General features: G+C 42.3%; 1 protein-coding gene across 1 annotated transcript in view; it reads left to right on the plus strand.

Annotated features, from left to right (window-relative positions):
* The first annotated feature begins 17,456 nt into the window (after positions 1 to 17,456).
* DAPP1 (dual adaptor of phosphotyrosine and 3-phosphoinositides 1) overlaps positions 17,457 to 23,367 on the plus strand; it is a 22,018-nt gene continuing 16,107 nt past the window's right edge. Inside the window, exon 1 of the mRNA XM_017822251.1 lies at positions 17,457 to 17,542. Within this exon, the coding sequence (XP_017677740.1) occupies positions 17,481 to 17,542 (62 nt within the window). The 5' untranslated portion in view covers positions 17,457 to 17,480. The remainder of the gene's footprint in view (positions 17,543 to 23,367) is intronic.

The raw sequence follows: 23,367 nt of genomic DNA on the forward strand, positions 1-23,367 counted from the left end.
ATACTGATGATGCATGATGTAACCATGTGTTAAATAAGCTATACGCTTGGCATTATCCAAAATGGGGCCCGTGTCTGCAGGGTCCTTGCAGAGTCCCTTGTTAAATAGCAACAAGGGAGATGCACTAAAGGGCACCTAAGGGGCAGATTGGCACCTGTGGGACAGAAGAGACATCTGCTGTGCCCATATTTTAGCAGTGCTAATCCGTGTCAGGAAGAGCAGGTTTGAAGCCCTCAGAGTTTAAGTCAATCATATTGAAATGCTGCGCACAAGAGGATCGGGGGCGGTAGATGGTCTAATCAAGGTCTAGATGGGTCATGTTCGTTCAAGGCAGAAGACATTTGGGAATTTTAAGGAAAGCTAAACCCTTGCCAGCCGTGCCTCGCTGCCGTAGGTGGCAAAGGGAAAGAGAGATGAAGTGCAGCTGTCTTGTCTTAGTGCAGGAGCACAGGGTGCACGTACAGCTCTCAGGGAGCTATTGGAGAGGCTCCAGCTTTGGGAGCAGAGTGTATGACGAAAGGTATACAAGGACACCCAGAACTCGCCCATGCTGTGCAAGACAGTGCAGGATAGTGCCCCCCCATCCTTACAGATACCCCATGATCTGGATGTGCAGCAGCACAGACCCCAGAAGCAAAGACTGTATTGCACTGTAACTACATGCATCTCAGCCAAGGCACTTTCCTGCACAGTGCTTTGGGGTGGTGTCTGCATTTCTCCTGATTTACCTCTTCACTCACAGGAAACTCTGAATTTATTGCCAATGCAAACAGCCACAGACAGGCACACAAACACATGGAGTTTATGCAGCTTTTCTCCCTACATCCTGAGAAACTATGTCACATCGTGACTTGCCTTCCACTTCTTTTCCTAAGGAACTCATAGTACCAATATATTTCTTAACGTCCCTGTCAGTGTTCAACAGGCCAGCCTAGTTGAGTAAATGCTACTATAATAACACTTAGTGTCCACTGTACAGCTTTGCTCATATCCAAGGGCATTTAAAAGTCTCGAGTTTCTGCAGTTCTGAGGTAGAGACATTTATGGTTCTTATAGCTCTGTGTCGTAAATAATATTTGAATATGAGGAAATATATGCAGAAAGAATTAGATTATGACTGCAAAGTCACTGGCAGTTTAAGGAAGAACGTGACACGTACAAGTTCTCTGAAAGTAACAGACCAGCTTTCACCACATTTTTGATGAGAAAATTTTATATGTCTTTGTACAGAAATATCTTTTTCACTGCTCTTATAATTCAGGGATGTGATCACATTTCATTAATTTCCTTTACAGACCACAGGGTGGCAAAGATTGCTTAGTGCTTGGCTTCTGCACAGCAAGATGACAAGCTGGAAACCGAGGTCCTCAGCACCTGGATTGGCAGAGCAGTACGGAGCACCCACTGCCCTTGAGTGAACAGAAACTGCGACAGCAGCAACATGCGCTCCATTGTTTGGATATGCAGGTTAGAGTCCCTTCCCATGGGAGGAACACAGAAGACGAGGAACAAAACAAAGATTCAGATCCTACAGCAGAAGATGGGCTTCCAGGTGGAGTCCATAAAAGGCCAGGTCTTTATGCGTTCCAGGTCTTCAGAGCCTAAAATGGACAGATGGCACTTCAAGGCCCCACTGATGATTCACGCTGCAAATAAACTTCAGAAGGCAGCAGGTGCCAGCACTCATCAGAGGATGAAGTGCAATTGTTTTCCAGTGAACTGAGTAATATGAAAAGTATTTGTGCCATCTTGCCAAAAACACAAACTGTGTCACGTTTATTTTTAGATGCAGATATCCATCCAGGAAGAAATCACAACCAGTTATGTCACACATAAATCAGAGCTACCTGCTGATACCGTCACAGAACTTACTACAGTGCTTTTATAAATGGTTAGCTACCCAGATCCAAAGCTACATTTTTCCTTGTCGTATGGCAAGGTATCCAAACTTTAACTTACATCTCAAACTGTCTGCTTTATCACAGAACAAAATACTCACTGGAGTGGAGGGAAGTGGAGGGCAGAGAAGACAGACAATGGGGAGCAGGGTTGTAGCTCTCTCCGTCTTGACACCTTTCTATCCCACACTTCTGTCTCCCCAAGAAATACTTTGTACTCCCTCTAGAGTTTGGTTTTTTTAAACACTTCTCCTGTTGGATGAATAGCACTGTGCAGAAGGAAAGGGAATTGATGTGTTTGCCTCAGGGCTATTGAAGCATGTAGTGTAGGGGTCATATTAGAGATTTGGGGGATGGATGGTCAGTCTGGCTCTGGTGGATCTGGATAGTCATGTAGCAAACAAACAGGCAGCTCTCATTAGCCTCTGTAGTGGATTAGCCACTGCATGGGCACAAAGGTCTGCACTGGGCTTATCTGAATTACCACTTAGTTGTTGCTCAGGCTATTTTTTCTGAGGCTTTTTTTTTTTTTTTTTTTACAATCTGCTTTCAGTACCACTCTATGCTGAGCCCTCTTCTGCTCCAGCTGCCAGGCTCTGGCTCCTCACTGCACTAATGTCTGCGTTGAACCCTGAGACGTTATTCACCTCTGGATCCCCCACAGCCTTGTTGCTCTACACACAAAGGCAACATGCTCCTTCAGGGATCAGCATTCCAGTGAGATTAATAGGACTCATGATAGACAACAGAGTAAAAAACCATAAAAAGCCCCCAAACAATTCCTGTATCAGCAACAAAGCTTGTACTACACAGTAGACACAGGAGTCTTAGAAAAGGATGTGTGAGTATACTTGTATACAGGTGAGAAGGATTATGTCAAAAGAAAGAAATTTCTGGAAGGTTTCCTTAATATTTTCTTCTTCTTCTTCTTGTGTCATATGCTATGGATAATACTGGTTGTCCGTTGTCTCGCACTTCCTGTCTTAAAAGACAGTTTGACCCTTTCCCAAAAAAAATGTATCAGTCATGGTGCAAGTTTCTGCAATTATGTTTTCTCTTTTGTAAAAAAAATAGCATTTTTCCGCACCCTCTTCACTATTTGGAAAATAAGGTCTGCAAATCCAGTGTTAATAAGAACTATTTGACTCATTAAGGCAGTATGCTTTCCGACTACATAAATAATTTTGAATATATAACATATTTTGAGTATTTAACCAAAAGACCAGATACAAGCCCACACATATCAGTGGGTAACATTAAGGATTCATAGTTCTGGTTTAACTCAAATGTTAATGCTGGGGATCAAGAGTTAAGAGCTCTGATGTCATTTTGTCTTCTGGAACCTCTGTTAAAAGTGACTGTTCCCCCCAGATAGGCCCTTCTTCAGCATGGCATGGAGAATGATGGGCACTATTTTCACATCATGTTAAGCTAATGCCATCCCTGTCCTGCTTCCCAAGAGTGCAAGAAATAAAGATTTGTATTTTCCAATGTACAGCCCATCTTTGACATGTAAACTCCAAAAATAGCAAATTCTCATGTTTCAAATATCCACCAAGCTTATTGACTGACCAGCACCCAGGCAGCACTTTCGAGGTAGGCTGGTATGCCTGTACCTTCCTCAGAGAGCCTTCCACAACTCGTGCCTACAGGTGTAGGCACCTTCTCCTGGGTACACGCACATGAATGCACCCACTTCTTTGTTATACTTACACTTTATAAACTACAGATTGCGCTGGAAGCCCAGTTTCTCTACCGCAGATTACGTGATGCTCCAGAGACACTTAGTGCTAAGATTAAAGAGCTATATCATTTTAGTTAAGCCTAAGATTAAGATTTCAACTCTCATTCTAATGGAAATACATATTCCCTACTGCCATTCTGGAAATGATAATGCTGCTGCTTATTTAAAACCAGGAGTAAATCCTTTAGATATTCTTAACATATAGGTTGCACTAGGATCCCCCAGATTGACATGTGTTTACAAATTCCCCTTTTTTTTTTTCCTCTTCAATGACATTATCTTTGAGGAGGACGAGCTGTTTATACCATGACCCACTGATACTGAAAGCTGCTTAAATAAATTCTGGAAAAAGTGCTTTCTAGGACTACAACTAGGCTCTGGGCTTACTTTTTTGCTATCTGCCTCTCAGCTCTCCACTCTAGGTTTTTTCTTTCTTTCATCATTTTTTCTTCAGTACTTCTAGTTCCTGTCTACCCTGTAATTACACTTTTGATATCTTGTCAGGCTCCTGACCATTTACTTGCAATTTGATGGTGCATGTTCTATGCTGCAAGAAGACATCTGAGCCTTCCTTTGTCCTCATGGTCCCCACCAGTTCACAAACTGCTTCCAGCACCCAAGCCCCCCAAGTGAACTGGTGTGCTGTTTCAGGACCTGGGATGGCTCTCATCCATCTTTGCTTTGCTGGCATTATGGAAACTCTTGTCCAGAACATCATTTCCACCCCTCACCTCAGAAAGCTTCAGTAATTTAAAGTCTCTTTCTTCATGGAGTATCTCAAAGGACTTTTTGTCCCCGGTGGTATCTCAAAGCATAAATCAAGTGCACATAATTTTCCTACTCAGCAGTTCCAGAATTAGATATATTTTATCTACTCTAAAGTAACAAAGGACAAAATACTATTCTGATGCTTAGTTTAAAAAAAGTATGCCATTGCCTGCATTTCTCTTTTGGTAGTAATTTTTCTCCTTCACTACTGCTTCAGCGCAAGTGGTAAAAGCATTTAAAATACAGTGAAATTGTTGACTGAGAAGTTAAAAAGGTAAGAAAAAGGAGTGTGTTTGTAGACTATTTTCTGCCCTCATAATTTCTGCCCTCCTTCACTTTCTCTCATCATATTATTCTTTTCTTACTGCCACAGAAATGCTCAAAGCCTTTGGTTTGGCTGTTTTATGCTGTGTGTTCACACAAGCCAGGGAGGACACCTTACTCTTGGTTTCAAAAGGCCTGGACTCTGCTAACAGTTCAAAATGCAGTTCTCCTTTAAAGTAGTGACACCACCTGCAAGCCAGCAAGGCTGCAGGTGTTTGCAAATTCTTGACAAAATGTGAGCCCACAGGGCAAGCCCAAGAACCAGTGAGAAGACATTGAGAAAATATTTTAATGCTAGAGGAATGTCCCAATTTTTCAGCTAGGGGAAAAGACTGATTATTTTAAAGCTAAAATTAGAAGCTGTAAGAGGTAAAAATGTTACCACGTTCTTTTTTTTTTTTATTATTAAAATACGTATTCTACTGTAAAACTGTGACTGAGCTGAAAGATCCTTCTGATTCCAGTGCCTCCTGTTCTTTCATTTCAAACACAAGCCCCTTCAGCCAACTCAGCTCCACCAGACTAGGTGATGTGAAAAACTGGGAAATCTGTAGCTGTCAGACAAAGCCCTGCCAAGAAGGACAATTCCATTTTTCCACTCCTCTGGCTTCAGACATCATGTGCTAACCCCAGCTGTAGGAATTTAAATCTGGTCTTTAAACTTAGGTGACAGGCCACCTGGACAGCTGCAAGGCTATCCCAAGTGAAAGGGAAGGGATTCAGAGAAATCACTTAGTAAATGAACCTTTTGGTAGTGCCTTGAAGAGTTTCAAGACTTTCATACCCTTCACAGAAGTTACAAACTGTCATTGCTATCTCTACTCTTTGTCTACTCCCTTTAGACTTAGTTTATTTCATATGACTATATTAAAATCATATTCAAGATCACTAGCAAAATAGCAAGGGCCTTCATTTGTGCATACAGTATTTGCCTTTCTGATTAATGCTCTCCAAAAAGGAGCTCAGAGAGCTCCTGACCATCACTACCACCACCTCCACCATCACACATCCAGAAGCCTATAACCACTCTCCTGGACTGACTGTCACTGTTCCCTGCTCAACCCCAGGTGTCCAATTGCAAAAACAGAGGCAGATGAAGCATGAATGCCTCAAACCTACACTCTGCACAACCTGCAGGGAGGGCAGTTCTGGACCGAAACTAAACACCTATGTAAGCAGGCCCACAAAGCCCTGTGCTCTCCTTCAATGTAAAGATGCTATAGGAGCAGCAAGCCTTACAGTTCACACCTATCATGGCAGAGCTAAAAACAATGCTGTCATTAACAAAAGAGGTTTGTCCCATGGTTTGTCCCAACTTCCCCCAATGTACATGCAGGCAGTGAGTCCCAAGGTGGGAGTTCAGCAGTGGAAGAAGTCATGGTGTCAGAAAGCAGCTCAAAATTCTCCCACCACAGAAACCCATTGCTAAATCATATTTGTGCCATACTGGGAGCTCTCAGTGACAGGAATGATACATAGCTGTCTAGCAGTATTTATACCACAGTGGGCACTGCAGTATCTGGGGAGCGCGGTATAAATACAGACCGAGCAATAGCCAGGAAAGCCCAAAGAGTGGGCGAAGAGGGTGAGTGGCCAAAGCAGCTGAGAGACGTGCTGATTCAGTGCATCTCCTTCAGCTGTCCTCAGCAGCAGGTTGCCATGGATTAGAAGTTGGGAAGATTAAAGAACTGATTTTTCTTTTTTGCCCTCCCCTTTGACAGCTTGTTTCTCACCCTTTGCTTGAGCCCATAAGGTCCTTTGACTTTCCAACTACAGCACTCTGTGTTACTACATAAAGTATAGTAAACACATAACAATTTCTTCTAAAGAGATGATCTGGCTCATGCCTGCCAGCCTGTAACACTCAGCAGATGAGCTTACAATTGTCATGCCTGCCTTACAAATGGGGAAATCCATGCAAGAGGAAATTACCTTGCCCCAGATCCCCTTTGCTGTTCCCAAAGTAGAGAGGTTCATGTTCTCACTCAAAAATTCAGTCACAGGGCTTTTAAGACACCAGGTTGAAACAGGTTTAAATGTAAGGGAAAAGGAAATGGTTGTTCAAGAAAAACTCCTGGATGTGCATCCCTCAGTCACATGTTTAATTTCTTCCCAACATGCATTAAAGGCAAGTATTTTCAACTATTTGAACAGCTGACTTTCAGCAGTAAAATCAGTGAGAATCTGAAATATGAGCTTTGCGTGTTGACTTCTTTCTTCTTGATAAATAAATCACAATTCTCTATTCCCAAATAAAACCTTTGAAATGAAATACATGCAAGGAAGAATCCATCACAATAAAAGGGGACTTGCAACAAGGTTTTGCAAGCACGTCGCTGGCTTAGGAGAGCTTCTTCCCATCTCTTCTAACAATGTTTGAGTACGCCTCCTCACTAGAGAAGGAAGGGCACTTTGCTCTACTTTTTCTATTCAGGATACCATATTTTTTTCTGAAGCAATATGACTGCTGCAGCAGCATACCTACTTGCTCCATTTCCCACAAACATGGTTTCTTTTTGAACTCTGCTGCTCTGCAGGGAGCTGGACTTCTCAGCAGCACCCCAGCACACAGATTAAATACTTAGCAACTACCTTTCGTCACACCTTCAGAGCCTCTCGCACAGCTGGAAAGGATGGAGTGAACTGTTCTTGAGGGTAAGATTGGATTTGCGACAGTAAGATCGGATTTGGGACAGTAAGATTGGATTTGGGAGCCCCTTTTTTCCTGCAGCAGTGGAAATAGAGGAGTGCATGGGATTGCACTTACAGAGCAAATCTTACCTAAAGTTTATGGAATTATTACCATCTGACTAATTTGAGCTATTTCTGCTCAAAAGAAATATTCTACTAATTATAGAGTAATGGTGCTGGAAAGCACTATAATTCCTACTCATCTCTTCGCATTCAGAAGGCCATATGGATATTACCTCTGGTGAACAGCATTTTTCCATCTGTCCTGGCTTGATTCACTTAACAGCCTGGCTAAGGACCCTCTCTCCCTGGTAATCTGGCAGTTCAAACTCTTTATTAGAAGGTCACCAAGACAGTTAAAACCAAGCCCAGCTTTATGTGACATCCTTGCTTCTCAGTGTACAATCAGTGGGAGAGCTCTTTGGAGGAGCTCTCCGATAGATAGCTTCTTAGTCCACTTCTCTAAGATGCCACAACACCAGCTTGCTTTGCCTTGGTTTGATTGCAAGGCATGCTCAATAATATTCTGCAAGTACAGGATAGCTTTCCAAAATATCTCAGTCCCAGCCATCTTCTGCCCGTTTTTGCAGCAGGCATCAGAGGCAGTTTTCACAGCGACTTTGCTGTGAAAGTCTGTGGATGCTACTTTTTTTGCAAGGAAAAAATCTTTGATAAGAAAAATCTATTTATCAGCCTGGCAACACAAGTGCTCCCTGAAGCCATCGGGTTTGATAATGAAAGGTCTGATGCAGCCTTTATTTTCTTCACAGTGTACGCTCCTGTAGGTAACAATCCGCTCTGAATCAGTCTGAAGGACCTGACAGACTCACAGTACTCATAACAGGAATGTTCCAGCTCCTCCTGGATAAGATTTCCTCTTTCCTCCCCTGCTGCTGTTACTCACCAGGAGTGTACGTGTTTATGCTTGGACATCTCTGAGACAGCTCTGCTTTGATGTATTGTATTTCTATACATTTTTAATGTTAAAAAAAATGGAGCTTAAAAGCAGGACAAAAAATAAAGGGTTTTTTAGTGTCTGGCTGTTTAACTTGCAAGGAGGATAGTTTACATTCCCTGTCTTTAGATCCTAAAGGAATCTTTCAATACTTAACTACATGCTGGTAGCACAGAGCAGCCAGTCAAACCTTTCTGCAATGCGAAGCAGCCCAAAAATGTGAGCAGAACATATTGCTTACAAATCCCAAACCAGTTTTTACCTTGAATCCTAAACAAGCAGAAGCTTGTTTTTCAAAGTGTTAACAGAAGCTGCTGCTGCCTGGGTTATTTTGTGTAACCGTGATAGCAGAGGAAGAATCAAAGTGACATTTTCCTTCTTGGCACCAACTAAACTGCCCCCACCTTCACCCTCACATCTGACTCCACAGGTTTTTTTTTCTGGAGATGCTGAGTGAGATCCCTATTTGTGCACTGGTGAGACATCTCCAAGGTATGCTGGATGTGCATCTCTCCTTTGATGAACATGATTACGAGCGTGCAACTGTTATTAAAGCGGATTTTTATCACTTGCAAAATGTGCCACAGACTAACTGCTGTTCAGCTTCTTGGACCTTTGCTGCATCCAGCCGAATTGCTATAAATTCCTTGTCTGCAGCTTTTCCAGGAACACTCTGACATGACCTGCAACAAATACAAAAGTCAAAATAATGTTCACTAACTCAAGCAGATAAGCATTTTGCCCTATTCTGAGATCTCTACATTGATTCTGCATTTTTTATTCAGTGTTGTTTCGTTCAATGGACTTTTCTTTTACAGAGTTTCAATTTATTTCTGTCACCTCAGGACTGCTATTAAACCTGCACTAACCTAACTATGAATTTCAGCAGCACTTCCTAAACAACTGAACTTCATTTTAGCAGTTTAAAAATAGTTTTGACCTCATCAGTACTTTTCTTTGCAATACCATTTCCTTCCCTCAAATCAGAGACTTTCAAACTTTCATTAGTGATACAGAAAGGGATTTGATTGTAAAAGCACCTGGATTCTGCTCCCAGCTGTGGTAGGGGTTGCTTGGCCTTACCAAACCATGCAGATCATCTTCTGACTATGCACAGTTTTGAACTGTGCCACAAGTATAAAAACTCGCAGATCTCTGTCTGGCCCTGTGAAACCATCGGTTCGCATATTTCTGGATCCAATAAGTAAAACAGCAACATGTATGTGGTGCATACATTTACTCTGCCATAAAGCCTCTTCGCTTCAGTGTATGTTTATTGATTATATTAGAGTGTGACTTTCATCTTGTTCTCAAGACTGTGAGGATGATTCCCATGGGCAGAATCCTATAACACAGAAATACAGTTTTCTATATGAATGTCTTATGGTTTTTATAGTAACTTAAATGTGTGCAATATATAATTTTTACACCAGTCAGTAAAATGCTTTCTGTGGGTATAGCATGTTTACTTTGGCCGGCACCAGCTGAAGTGACAATCTACATTTCTTTTTAGGGCTGCAAAGATCTGGGTTATTATAGACAAGAGCTGTAGTTTAAATAACTAAAATTTCCTGGATATAAGAGGGGGGTTTTTTGCCTTTGTGCATAATTCCACTTCTCAATAGATTTCAGACCATAGGGGTTTTTTTATTCCATGTCTGGCAAACAGACTCCCAGACCATCAAATCCTTTCAAAGCAAGGAAGAAGTTGATTAAATTTTAACATTCATAAAAATAATTATGTAGAAGCTTGCATCTTATGAATTTCTTGTCTCAAACTTAGGATTTCCTGGGAGCTCACACATAGCTCACTCCCCCTCCAACCCATGTCATGACCTAAATGTAAAAATTGGAGAAATACTAGGAAATTAAGGTGGCCAACAAGAGGTTCCCAAATTCTGGTTCCAGGTATTACAACTTACAGTCTGTCAGAACTGAGAAAGAAAGCAGACTCCTTGAGTGAATAAACATGCAAATTGAATTTCTGAGTTCAAAGAGGAGATTCTTAATTTCCTGAAACCAAATCAGGTCATAATAACAATAAACCACCCATGTTTCTAAGAATCTCCTTCATTTTCTTTACAGCATTAAGGCTGTGTCTCAAATCTCAATTTCCTTAATTCTTCCTCTTTAACCAGAAAAAATCCTCACTGGTTCATTCTTGGGTCATACACAAATTGTCTCTTTGTTCAATTACAGCTTGTGTTTCAAGCACCTGTATGACAGGATACAACTGTCTTTTGATTAGTTTTGCCTATCTGCAATGAAATTAGATCAGTGGCAGTACTTGGAGCACATCCACAGTGTTGACAAGGTCTGAGCTATATCAGCTTTGCAGAGGTTAAACATGATTGAACCCTGCTCTGCTTTAAGGTAATACAACCAAAGAGCACTGCCTGAAAGCTGTATTTCATTCAAACCAGAGCCGGCCCACTGTGCCAAAGTCACAGTGACAAGGACACATCAAAACGAAACTCTCCAGCCCCTCACTACATTACTTGTTTGTGTCAGTCAGTTTGGAGATTTTTAACATTTGAGTTATGTTTATCTGCACTGGTTTTCAAGGTCTAATTATAACATGTGAAGTGGGGTGAGACTGCTGCTATGAAAGTCGCAGTATAAATAAGAGGACCTGACGGGCTGATATGTTGGCACAGACCAGACATGTATGTCACGTGGAAGCCCAGTGCAGCTGTTGTAGTCCGTGGTACAATAAATAGCTATAGGGAAGTGGTGCGGTCAGGCAGGATTTTTTAATACCACCTACTGTGCTACTTGGACAAATGCACTCGCCCAGAAAAAAAAAACCAAAACAACAAAAAAGTCAGCTTAATCGCAGAAAAATGACTGTCCTGGTGCGTGTCAAAGGCTCTGTAGGAAAGCATGGCATGGTTGCCTGCCTGCTCTCCCCTCTCCTCTTTTCACACAATCCTTTCCACTAATCAAAACCAGCAGGGCACATGCTCTCGCCCTTCGAGCCAGGAGCGCGTGCCATGCACAATAACTTGCACAACCTCTGCCCCCCATTGCAGGAGAGATCCTCTGCAATCACCCTGTAATGCACATGCAAGGATCACGCCTGGCAGCACCAGTAGATGGATGTCTCAGGTAAGACCAGGCTTCTGGAGAGGATCTCTATTTATAACCTGGGCCCCGACAGGAGACTAGTCTTGGGTGTTAATGTGACAGAGTGTTGGTTTTTAAAGTCGCTGAAATGCCTGAACATGGAATGGAAGATGAAACTGCTGCTGGCTTGCAAATGGTCATTCATGCCACGTGCTGGTAAGAGAAGAAGTCATCCACACCAGGCATTGGCAGCGCGCTGAACGCAATTAAACCAATTAGGGTCCGCAAAATGTTAATTGTAAAGCACCTGCACCCTTTCTAAGGTTAGGTTCTTATTTATTTTAGAAAAAAAATTGACCTGCCACAGGGTATATACATCTTTAAATTAGCAACTGGCAGTGAATTGTGCTTTTAAAAGGGCACTGGAAAATGCAAACCATAATTCTAGCAAGATGCCTTCTGATGTAAGCATAACATATTATGCTCACATTATGATAGCATATTAACCCATGCTTGCCCAGCAAGGAAAAGGCACTGTAATTGCAATCATTGTCATCAGAAAGTAATTGCATCCTCTTTTTGACCCAGATTCTAAGTATCCTACTTATGCATCAGCAGTGCCATAAAATGCAGAACGATGCAACATTCAAATGTTTTCAGAGCTACTGATGTAACATAATTTTATTTGGGTAAAATAATTTTTCTCCTTAGCTCCCTTCTACTCAGCTGTCAGTGTTACTCTTAAAGTTTGTATCCACAAACAGTTGCATAAAGTGACAGGGCTATCAAGTTTGATAGTGCACGGATACATTTCATATGTTCTTTGAATGCAAACTTTGAAGCTGTAAAAAGCCAAAATGAAATAAATAAAAAACTTATGAGATGCAGTAAGAAACAGTTTTATGAAACAGCAAGTAAAACTATTCCCAGCTTTTTTTCCCTAACCTCCTTTCTAGTTTAAACAGTTTCATTCTGTATTTTAAGACACTTTTACCTAAGCCTAAAAGCATGTGTTGTGCCTCCATCAGTTTTGTCATATATGATTGGACACAGGTATTTGTGGTCAGTTATGCCTCTGGATGCACTGGCAGTCTCTAGCCAAGCTCGTCAGATGGGTACTGTAATCCCACGTGCTGCCGGACAGAGTTATGGGTTGGCTTCACATGCAAGCGGGAGAGGAGCAGAAATCCCTGGAGGAACTCTGGATGTGAAGACATTCAGGTCTCCAATCCTGAAGCTGCTCCCCACCCCAGATCGCTACAGCACAGATCCAGATTTGAGGGAGTCTGGAGAGGCCCTTCCTCTCTACAGCTTTAATTACTGGATAGTCACAGTGCACAGACATGCCAACCAGGTCTGATTCCTCTTGGCCACAGGCTTAACTGCCAGCAGGTCACTTGGCTCAAGGCTCCTCCTGGCCCACAAGAGGAGCTGCCTGTCTTCAGCCATGCCTCTCACCCTGACCTTTGGCAACAAGACCTGCTCTCCTCCACCTCCCCATGTGTGCTGCCAGTAACAGCCTCTGAAACTCACATTTCCTAATTTAAAGATAACTTCTAGATGTTTGGGTTTATTTCTTGAGATTATCTTGGGGTTTGGCTGGACAGAAAAAGCATTTGCAACACACATAATCTACTCAGAGAGAACAACATCGTTCTAAAGGGAGGAGTTTTAAAGAGACTTTGTGTCTGAGGAGACCTGATAAACATGTTGAAGGCTTCAGGCACACATGTACGTTAAATAGAGTTCCTAGAAAGTTTTCCTTGTAGAATTGAAACTGGAAACAGATAATCTTCACATCATTATCCACATTATTGAAACTGTGAAAACCAAACCACGTGCAATAACACAGCTGTTCTAGCTAGAGGCGTTTAATCTCCCACTATCTTCTCAAAATATACATGTTCCAGTTCCTGGTTATGCACACAGCAAGCAAGGACTAGGAAAAAACTTAACAAGCATCAAGAAAAACTTCCTGTACTTATTCCTGTGTCCCTGTATAAGTTCACAAATCAGGAAAAAAATCCTCCTTTGCTTAGCTCTAGAGTGGGAGCTGAATTTTCTGGAGCGAACAAGAGGGGAAAGCGCATTTGGTTAGAAATGCTAAATATGTTTGGTCCCAAAAGTCACATTATTAAGAGTATGGAGAGTGCTAGCATTTTTACTAAGGACAGAGTTAAGAGATTTAAAAAGCTGAATTATTAAATAAATATCTCTGGGATCCTATATGTAATCATATTCATATGTGACATGGCTGTGCCCATCCTACTTGGCAGGAAACTCTACAAAGGCTTGGGAGGGCATGGCTGTTGCATCTCTTGCTGTGCCTAGGTAGAGACATGTTCCTAATCCACTTCTGGGGAATGAACCTTCACAGCAACACAATATGATCTTAGGTATAGAAGCACTGGCCAGCCCAAACTGTAGGAGAAAATGGGGCATGAACAGCCCTTCCTTTTGCACAACTGGTCTTCAAGCCATTTTTCCCTAGGAACCCAGGTGATTTTAAATCCCTTTTCTCACCTCTGTTCTGTGTTTCCTACCTGAATAGATTGCAGACAACATGAGGCTAGCTGGCATGTTTCAAAACCATGGAAATTAGAAACACATTAAATAAATGTGCCTCAAGTGCCTCAAAATCCACAAAGTAAACTTATCACTATGCTGATATCCAGTATATGAAATGTTCTCCAACAAAAAGATGTTTATTGTTTTCAATAAACACTCCAAGACAATCTGTGACACATTCAGAAGGGAAGAATGAGATTAATTTCAGAAGATGATATTAGTGTGCATCCCATGTGTGAACACAGTGGAAAGATTTCTGTAGTTGCTTCAGCGCATTTCACAGTATTCACAGTATGGGATCATACCTGAGCGGAATAGGGATTAGATGTCTTGGATGCTGCAACATTTTCAGATGCAATTACCTTAAAAGGAATAAATTAAGTGGCATCTCAGTGTTGTAGAGGAAACCTGTGCTCTGCAGGTGCCCGCTCTGCTCCATCCCAACCTGGCCCTCATCTCAATAGTGTTAATGATGGCTTTGCGATACTTCCATTCCTTTTAGTTTCACTTGGATGAAGTCATTTCCTTTAGGTTAAGGTTTGGATGGTTCACAGCTATCTATAATCTATTCAGGTTATCGGAAAGTGGAATGGTAAAAGGAAAGAACTTAAATTTTCAACTCTTTCCTTCCAAATTCTATCAATTAACTGGAGTTGCTTATTATGCTTTGCAACGATCATGTCTATTTATTAGTCACATGGCTGTCTATTATCTTTATCAATTTAATATATCTTAAAACTTAAGTACAAAATTACAGCCACCTGAAAAATTTAAAACTTTCAAACACTTTTAAGTAATTACTGCATAAAAATTTGAAAACCTGCAAGAACCATCATGATCCTGGGACCCGACCACTTGCAGGACACATGGTACAACCTCGCCTAGCAATCCCACAATTTCTGCCCAAACAGAACACATAATCTCCAAAAGCACTATCATAAAAGCAAGCACCTGCTGCCCTGAGAGACCTGGTGGCTGCAATGTAAAGCATTTATTGGATTTTAAAATCTGCTGGTAAATACGTCATTCTGGAATAACCTAGTGTGGCACATAAGACAAGGAATAATGGCATATGTATCAATCATTATTGGCCTTCCCCTTTCCATTTTGATGGCCATAGTTTTCCTTCTGTTTCTTCACGATCTGAAATAAAAATGATTGGGTTTGGTGTCTGTGTGTTTGTTTGCTTGTTTTGTTTCCCATGAGATTCAATTACTCAAGCAAGACTTCAAGAGATCGGTTTTTTTTAATTAAATCACACTGTCATGATAACTGACAGCTGTGAGGGGATGAGTAGAAAGCCCAAGTGCCCACTGATTTTCAAAAAGGCACCTTATCCTGCCATTTCTGTTGGGGGTGTTTTGTGCTCAGCAGCGCTCCGGGCTGAGCAGCAAGCACTAGAGCACTGCTGCTGCCTACAGGTCAGCTCGGCGCAGCGCTCAAATCGCACACGGAACCAAGTCCTCCGGCGGGGATGCTCCTGCTTGGGAAAGGGTCCGAAACTCTGACACTAAAGTGTGTTGGCTCTGCCGAAATGCAAGCTGGCAATCTGTAGCCTCTGCTGCTCTGTGCTGCATGAGAGTACAATTTCTGCCTTTTTTTTTTTTTTTTTTTTTTTTCCCTGCAATGAAGAGGAAACGTTGCACTCTCAGGTGCACAGTAAGAGGAAGCATCTGCTCCCAGACGGGAACCCCCTCCCTCCACAACGCACTGGTGCACAAAACATGATGGTGTACAGAAGGGTTGGAAACCACCTTTGAGCCTGCACTGGTGAACTTTTAGACTATTTGTGGTGTAACTAGAATTTACTAAAATTTAGTCAGGGCTCTTAATTGCTTGGAATTTAATTAATTTTAATTTCTCTGCTTTTTCCTCTGTAACTCAGAAATTTTGATAACTGCTTTTCTGCCTCTGTCAGTAACACAGATAAGATAACCTTCAAGATAACCAAGTTCATCACTGCTGAAATCAAACACAGCAGCTTCCAGAACAGGAGAGCAACAAGAAATAAATTCATCCAGCAAATAGGAGCAAACAGTGGAGACCTCCAAAGCATCTATTTAATCAAATGTTGTGGATTTCAGTTTCAGGTTACCAAAGACTTTTTCAAATCACAAGCTTTCAATAAACAATAGAGGAAGGAGCAAATTCAGAAAGAGGAAAAAATATTTTTCTCTATAAAAAAAATTTTTTTCCTAATAAGGAAAAGTCTGCTTATTTGCAAACTCTTTATCTACAAATGAATGTTTGGTTCTCAGGATGAACAATCAAGTACAGGAGCACAGCACCTTGCAGCCACAATCAGAAGGTCAAACAACAGGATAGTCTGATCTGACACATGGAATCTCTCTGAAGCTTTTCCCACTTAAGAGGCAACACGCCTGTTCCATGACTCTTGGCTCCACACTGAGTGTGTGAGAGAAAACAAGTAGCTGTTCCATCCTCTTTAAATACCAGTTTTTCTGGAAAAACCATATTTTCAGTACTGGATACCTAGTGAAAACTTCAGTGTGACTGGAAAACAGTATTCTATTGTTTCTTTTTTTTTTTTTTTTTTTTTTTTTTTTTTTGTTGGAGACTGTCCTTCTGTCAAAGAAATTCGTAAAAGAATTTGCCACACCTATAATAATTACTGCCCATGAAGTATTGGGGAATACAAATAACCTCTAGTATTGTGGGAAATCGTTTTAATCATTGGAAAGGGCGGATGGCAGACAACACTCAGAAATATCTCATCCTTTTGATGCAACCTCATTCCCTCTTCAGAAGTATTTTTTCAGCAGTTGATGTTCCTATCACTGTTTCTGAGAGGCAGCATGACCTCTTCAAAGCCTGCACGGAGAGGGGTGATGATCAAAGAAATCAGTGGTCAAGGTGCCTGCGGCAGGGCAGGCCCCGGGCAGGAAGAATCCCCCTTCCCAGGCAAGCCAGAGGCAGTACCACACCGCGGGAGCTGCTCTCGGCGGGGCAAGCTACAAACCCACCGGGATTCCGGGGGCTGGGTTGAACACCTGACACTTGCAGAATAAATAAGAGTGCACCTCCACAGGTTTCCTCGCTGAGTACTTTGTCGGACACTACAAGAGGCGAGGGGCAATCACTAATTGCAGGAAAAGAAAATGAACGTACAACGAAACACTTTGGAATATGCGCTTAGGGATGTACAGATTAAAGCAGTTGCGAATACGAATTATCGTAGGGATAAAACAAAGCATTAGCAGGATGGGAGGGCCATGGCGCACACCAGGCACCGCGGATGAGGCCGGAGGGGTCCGCAAAGCCTCGGGCGGGGGTCGTTTCCTTGGGGACGGGGCTTCACGCGGCTGCGGGGCGGGACGGGACGGGACGGGACGGGACCCGCCCGGGGAGGTGCCACCTCGCACTTCCTCGGCGTCCCGCGGGGGCGGTCGCGGGCAGGAGTCGTTCCCCGGCGGGGCGGAGGCGGCGGAGAAGCGGCCGTGGGACGATGACCCAGCGCCGGGAGCCGCGCCCCGCCGCGCCGCTGGACCAGGAGCTGGCGGCGCTCGGGTAAGCGGCGCTCGTGGGGGGTCCCCGCACGAAGGACGCCCTAAATGACCGTCCTGGGGTGGTGTCGGGGGACCCGACGGGAGCAGAGGGAGTGGGAACTGTTGGTTCTTTGCTGCTGGGTTTTGGTGGTGCCGCGCCACCCGATGGGAGCTGACAGGGTGGGAGCTGCTGGTTCTTGCTGCTGGGTTTTGGTAATGAAGTGAGTGATAAGACAACATGGGGTCTGTCTCAACGAGCCCGCCAAAGGGCTCCGGGCGTGGTGTGCGGTCCCTCGGAGAAGCCTAGTGCCTCGTCCCTGCGGCAGGTGTGAAAGGTCGGAAGGCCACAGGTGAGTGGGAGGAACAAATATTACTCAGGAAAAACTAGAGCACAGGCAGGCGTTTCGAATGTCGTGGAGAGTTTGCGGCAGTTTCCCTCAGAGAATCTCTGTGATGTTGAAACCTCCTCTGCTGGGAAGAGCCCAGATTTTGCCGTGCCACTTTCCCTCATTTCAAGGGAGCGCCAAACCCAGAGCTCGGAATCAGAGCTGCTGTCCTCCCCGTGCCCTCCCTTTGGCTGCCTCTCTGTAGTTTGGTTTGGGCCCTGGAGCAGAGGGCTGCTATCCCAGCCACCATGCTGGCTGCTCCTCGCTGAGCCCTGGGAGGCAGCAGGCTTCCCAAAGGTGCTGTAATTCGCAGCCATTAGGAGGACATCACACTCATTGAAAAGCAAAAATCCCAGGAGCAAAAAGGAAGGCTGAAGGATGCAACAGACCTTCCCTGTCTGATGAGACACACCCATTTTGCAACAAAATTACTTGGAATTGCTATCTAAACACTGCTGATATTTTCTCATATTTAGAAGAACCCTTAAAAGAAATGCCTGTTAATGTAAGCATCTAACAGGTATGATATTAAGTCACTTTCAAGTGGTACCTGGCGTGGCCGTTATATACTTTTTCTTTGCATCTGTAAGGTTATACTCATCCTAAAATAATATCTTCAGGGAAGAAAGAAAAAAAAGTAGTTGCAGCTGTTGTGGGTAGCATTATTCCCAATTACCAGACTTTTATTCATTTACACTATATGGTCTGAGCTGATATGTGCCAGTAACACCTGCCTAGTAACAGCCTCACTCGCTGGTGAGGAGTTCATCTTCATAGATGATCTTGTAGTACTGCAGCTTGGTGTGGTACCTGATGTGGTGTCCATAAGAAGGAGAGGGTACAAATGAGAGTGATACAAATATGCATTTTTAAAGCTGTAGTTTCTTTATTTTATTTCCACTTTAATGGAAAACCTAAACTTTTCACCCTATCACAGAATACTAAACACCTCCTTCAGGGGAGCCTGTTGAGTTAAATGCACTAAAGGTGCACTGCCAGGCAAAGAATCCCTTCAAGTTATTAAACAAGGCCTTTTCTTTTCAGCTAGTACTCAGGTCGCTTTTTTTTCGTCTTTTTATAAAGAGGAAAAAGAAGTCCTCACACAGCAAGCATTCTTGTAGCATAGTCTAAAAGGTCTCTTAATGCAAATACTTTTACAGCTGTGAGAAGTGGGTGTGTCACTTTCCAGACCATAAAATTAAGTTTTCAGTCATCACAAGGGTTTTCCGACCTAAACTTAGTTCCTGATACTATCACAATGCTGAGTTTCCCTGGCACCCAACATAGTATCTAGCACAACTGAGACCCAGTTCTGGTGAGGAACGTGTGTCATTGCCATACTAAAGACCAGCAGAGACAGCAGTCATTCAAGTGAGGAGCAGCTTTGAAATTCAGGTGCCTTTGGGGGGGGAATTTGAAGGAGGTTATTTTAGAGCTTCTGCTTTATGGTGCAAAAATCAAAGAAGTTGGATAAGGTTTGAAGAAGTATGAAATGAGAAGGACTTTTCCTTTCCTTTTACAAGAAAGGAGGCTGAGCATCGGAATATGCTCATAGTTTACCAGGTTAGCTGCTCATCAAAATGGAAAGTTGTCAGCAGTGTAGTGAAAATTCAGCTTACAGTCAGGTTCATTGTGAGGATGTGCATATAGGTGGACCTAACGGCTAATGAAAAGGGAGATCAAAATCAAAACACATTATTAAAAACTTGTTGTCTCATTCATTAACTTTGTCCCTAAAGATACTAAAATGTTTAAGAGGGAACACTGAAGTTTGTCAAAAGAGACATAAACATCTTGTCTTAAAGGAAAGGGAAACTGACATTGGGATTCTTCTTTGAAGGTCTCTGGTTATTCCTGGAGTCAACCCTTTTTTCACTTGCAGTTATTGCTGTTACAGCTGAAAGGACAGCCCATATACTGCAGTGTGAAGCTCCTGTAACTGATCACGTCCTACATGAGTCTGGGGAATTCCACATTGCAGTTCACATTATTTGCGCAAGAGATGAGAATGTGGAATATCTTGTCATCCAAGTAATTCCAGGCTGATCTGGTAGTGCAGTTTCTGTCCCAGTACAGCATAGTTTGGGCGACACTGTTTGCCTGTTGGAGGTGAAAGGAACAGGGCAAGAGGAAACAAGTTTTTGTAGCCTTTTTCCTTTTGTAGTCTGAGTTTTCTTTGTCACCCCTTGCAGCACAGCTTTTATGCTTCTCCAGGTTTGACAGTCCCATGACTGATGGTATTTATAAGTCTGAACAATACACTTCATGCTTAGTTTTCAGAAGAGAAATTGGGCCTCAGGCCTAGATCAGGTGATAATAAAATTGGGGAATTGAGGAGCATGTATGACTGGAACAGGGTATATGGTCATAAGAATTTTTTTTTTCATCTATATTTCAAATTTTAACTAAGAAAAAATTAAAACAACTAGAAAGTGGGCTGAAAGACCAGGTGAAAATCAGAATGAAGGCAGTTGAAAGAAGGGGGAGAGAAAATGGAAGTGAAAAACAGAAGCTGAACTAGTGAAAGTCTACAGTTAGAAGACAGGAGCTTTAAGGCTGGATACACTGATGTTATTTCCTTTTATTTCTATTTTAAAATTATTTTTCCCATGTAATGGCATCCTTGTATTTGAACAAAGTGCCTTACATAGGTGTGTGATTAAGTGTTTTGGTGTGACACATTGAAAGGATGTCTAATAAATACCAGTTTTGGTTGCATGCCACCTATAACTTCTGTCTTAGCATTCTTGCGCCTTTGTAGGTTCTTTAGAGCTCTGTCAACTCATGTGCCATTAAAAACCTTGCCAAAATTTTACTTTTAGTGACATGAGGTACCCTTTTGCAACTTTCAGATGGCAGGCAATGCTTCTAGAGTTTGATATTAGGAAAATAAATTTAAAAAAAAAACCAAAATAACTTGACAGATAAGATCTGGAAGTTGCTGAAATCCAGAATGCCAAAAATAGAGAACTAGTGAGTCAGTTTTCTAGAGTCATTTTTGGACTACAGGCATGTGAAGAGCATTGAATCCAGTCAGAGGAGATAAGTCAGTGCTCTCCTGTGCACTCCATCAAACAGTACTATGTACCACTCCTTTAACCTAAGAATGGGAATACATTTTGAACCTAGTGTATAGTTTCAAAATGTAAGCAAATTCAGCTTCTTGCTGAAGAAGATATTTTTTAATACAAAAATAAGGTGCAAAACTTGTCATCATCTACCACCGCAAAAAACCCCCCACCCCGAACAAACAACAAGAAACCCCAACCAACCAACTCAGGGTGAATAACTGCTATGAATAATACTGGAGTGAGGTCCTACTGCAAGCACATCTGGACCATCTTCCCACTAATGGGGATTCTTGTTACCCTTCGGAAGTGTCTGAGAGATGAATTAGATTTGCAGTGTTTCCGCTTGAGTCCTGCAAGGTGCTTTCCACAGGGATGGTCACCCACTGAGGAGCATCACCTGCAGCAGGGGAGGGAGCTTCTGGGAAGGGAGCAGAGAATTCACCCAGCTGAATATCCAGAATCTCCTTCTTGCTTCAGAGAAGGAACTTTGAATTGCCTGACTTTTTACGCCAGCAAGCCTAACATGCACACACTTTCTAACTCTATCCAGGCTATAACCATCTGAGAACATAATCTGATAAGGACACAAAAACTAAGTGTGACCTCTGCCTACTGCATTTATCTGATAGCTGGGCATACCTCGGAGTTATCACTCCAGGCACTAAAACCAAATGGCAGTCAGAACTTCTAGCTGTTCTTTCTTCTGGTGCTACTGTCTTTCATTTTTATGAGGAAGAAAAGCAAGTGTTTGTACTGGATGTTACTCAGTTTGCACATAGAAATGGCTGAGAAGAGAGTTACCCAAGTCACTCAACATTCATTCTTGCATGAATGAGTGTTTGTGCTCCTTGTGTATTGTGTATGGCTGCCAGCATAGACATGGCTTGCACTGCAGCAGCCACCAGCTCACTCCACAGCTCCACAGGGGAACCCCACTGCTGACTGGATGGGCAGATCTTTAGGGCAAGGCTGTGTGCTCTGATGAGTTTTGGCTCTCTGGAGCACTGAGTGTCTCATTTCTTTCTCCTTCTCTTGTCAGCCATCCTGGTAAGGTCCTTTCTATGCTGTCACCAATGCGCTCGGAACTAAAGAATAGTCTAATTTTTGAAAAAATTTTTTTCCCAAAGATTAACAAAGGTAATCTCACTAGGTGTGCATGCCCATCCTAAGATGTGCTTTCATTGGCCTAGCAGACTCTTCTGTTTCGAAGAGCAGGAAGAATAGTATGGTCATGCAACAACATGCACTGATAACACAAACATGCTTACGTGTATGGGTTTAAGAGATTTAACGTCATTTGGGACAAAGTTAAAGCAACCAGAATGGATAAATGACAGCAGTTATAAACTCTGAGACTGAGACTGCTAGTCAAATCATGGAGAAGTAGCCCCAAAAAGGTGAGGATGTAGATTTTTTTAGTAGGAGAAATGAAATTATTAGAAAAGAAAAACCTCTATATATCGGACAGGACGATGTGCAAGGCCAAGGGTAGCCAGCAGAAGTGGCTTTAAAGCAGGAAAGGACTTTCATCTATCTTTCTTCTTGTGTTTCTTCTGAGAAATCTGAATCAGGAACCCCACACAATTGTTACACTACTGATGATTTTCAGTCTGAGTGTCCAAGTACAGAGCTTATTTCTGAAATTTTTTTGTAGTGAATACAGGAACTTATAAAAAAGACTTTTGGAAGGAGCTTCAGAAACAGCCCAGTATGCAGGATGCGTACCATGGTTCAAAATCAAAGACTTTTTGAAGGGCTTTCTAGGGGCTTCAAACAGATGGGTGTTTATAAAGTGTTTTAATTTCCTTAATGTCTCATTTTAAGAAGGCAAGAAGGTAGATTTAGTATTGTGTTTTCTATCCAACAGTTTCCTGTCCCAGGTATCACTCGGAAAACAACCAAAATTTAAGCTAAATGTGACTGCCTCTTACAGTGTTTTGCCAAATGATCCATGTCTCCCATCTTGATTTGCCTGCAAATTTCAAAGAACTGTTTAAATGATTTTTTCTGAAACAGATAAAAAGAAGGATTCCCCTCTGACAAATACTTAAATTTACCTCAAGTATACCTAGTAGTGTTTCACAACAGAACTGTTTGGATTTATTTTTAGTCTCGTTTATTTCTACTTGTATCATCAGGAAGGCTTGATTGGGAGAGCAGACTATTTGCACAGGTGTGTATTTGTTTACCTTCCTAGTTGTCTGTGGTGCAAATTCTGAATTTTCCACAGCATTTTAAAATATTACCTACGCTTGTGCAATTGCAACAAGTTTTGTGTGACCATTTTCGCAGTGGAATATCCAAGTAACCCAATTGAACCATCTGTGACAGGAAAGAAAAAAAACCCCAAAATATGTGTAACAGTCCCTTTGATACTAAGATCTGCAGTA

This window comes from Lepidothrix coronata, unplaced genomic scaffold (genome assembly GCF_001604755.1).
Source record: "Lepidothrix coronata isolate B3197 unplaced genomic scaffold, Lepidothrix_coronata-1.0 Scaffold96, whole genome shotgun sequence".
In the NCBI taxonomy this organism is placed as follows: domain Eukaryota; kingdom Metazoa; phylum Chordata; class Aves; order Passeriformes; family Pipridae; genus Lepidothrix; species Lepidothrix coronata.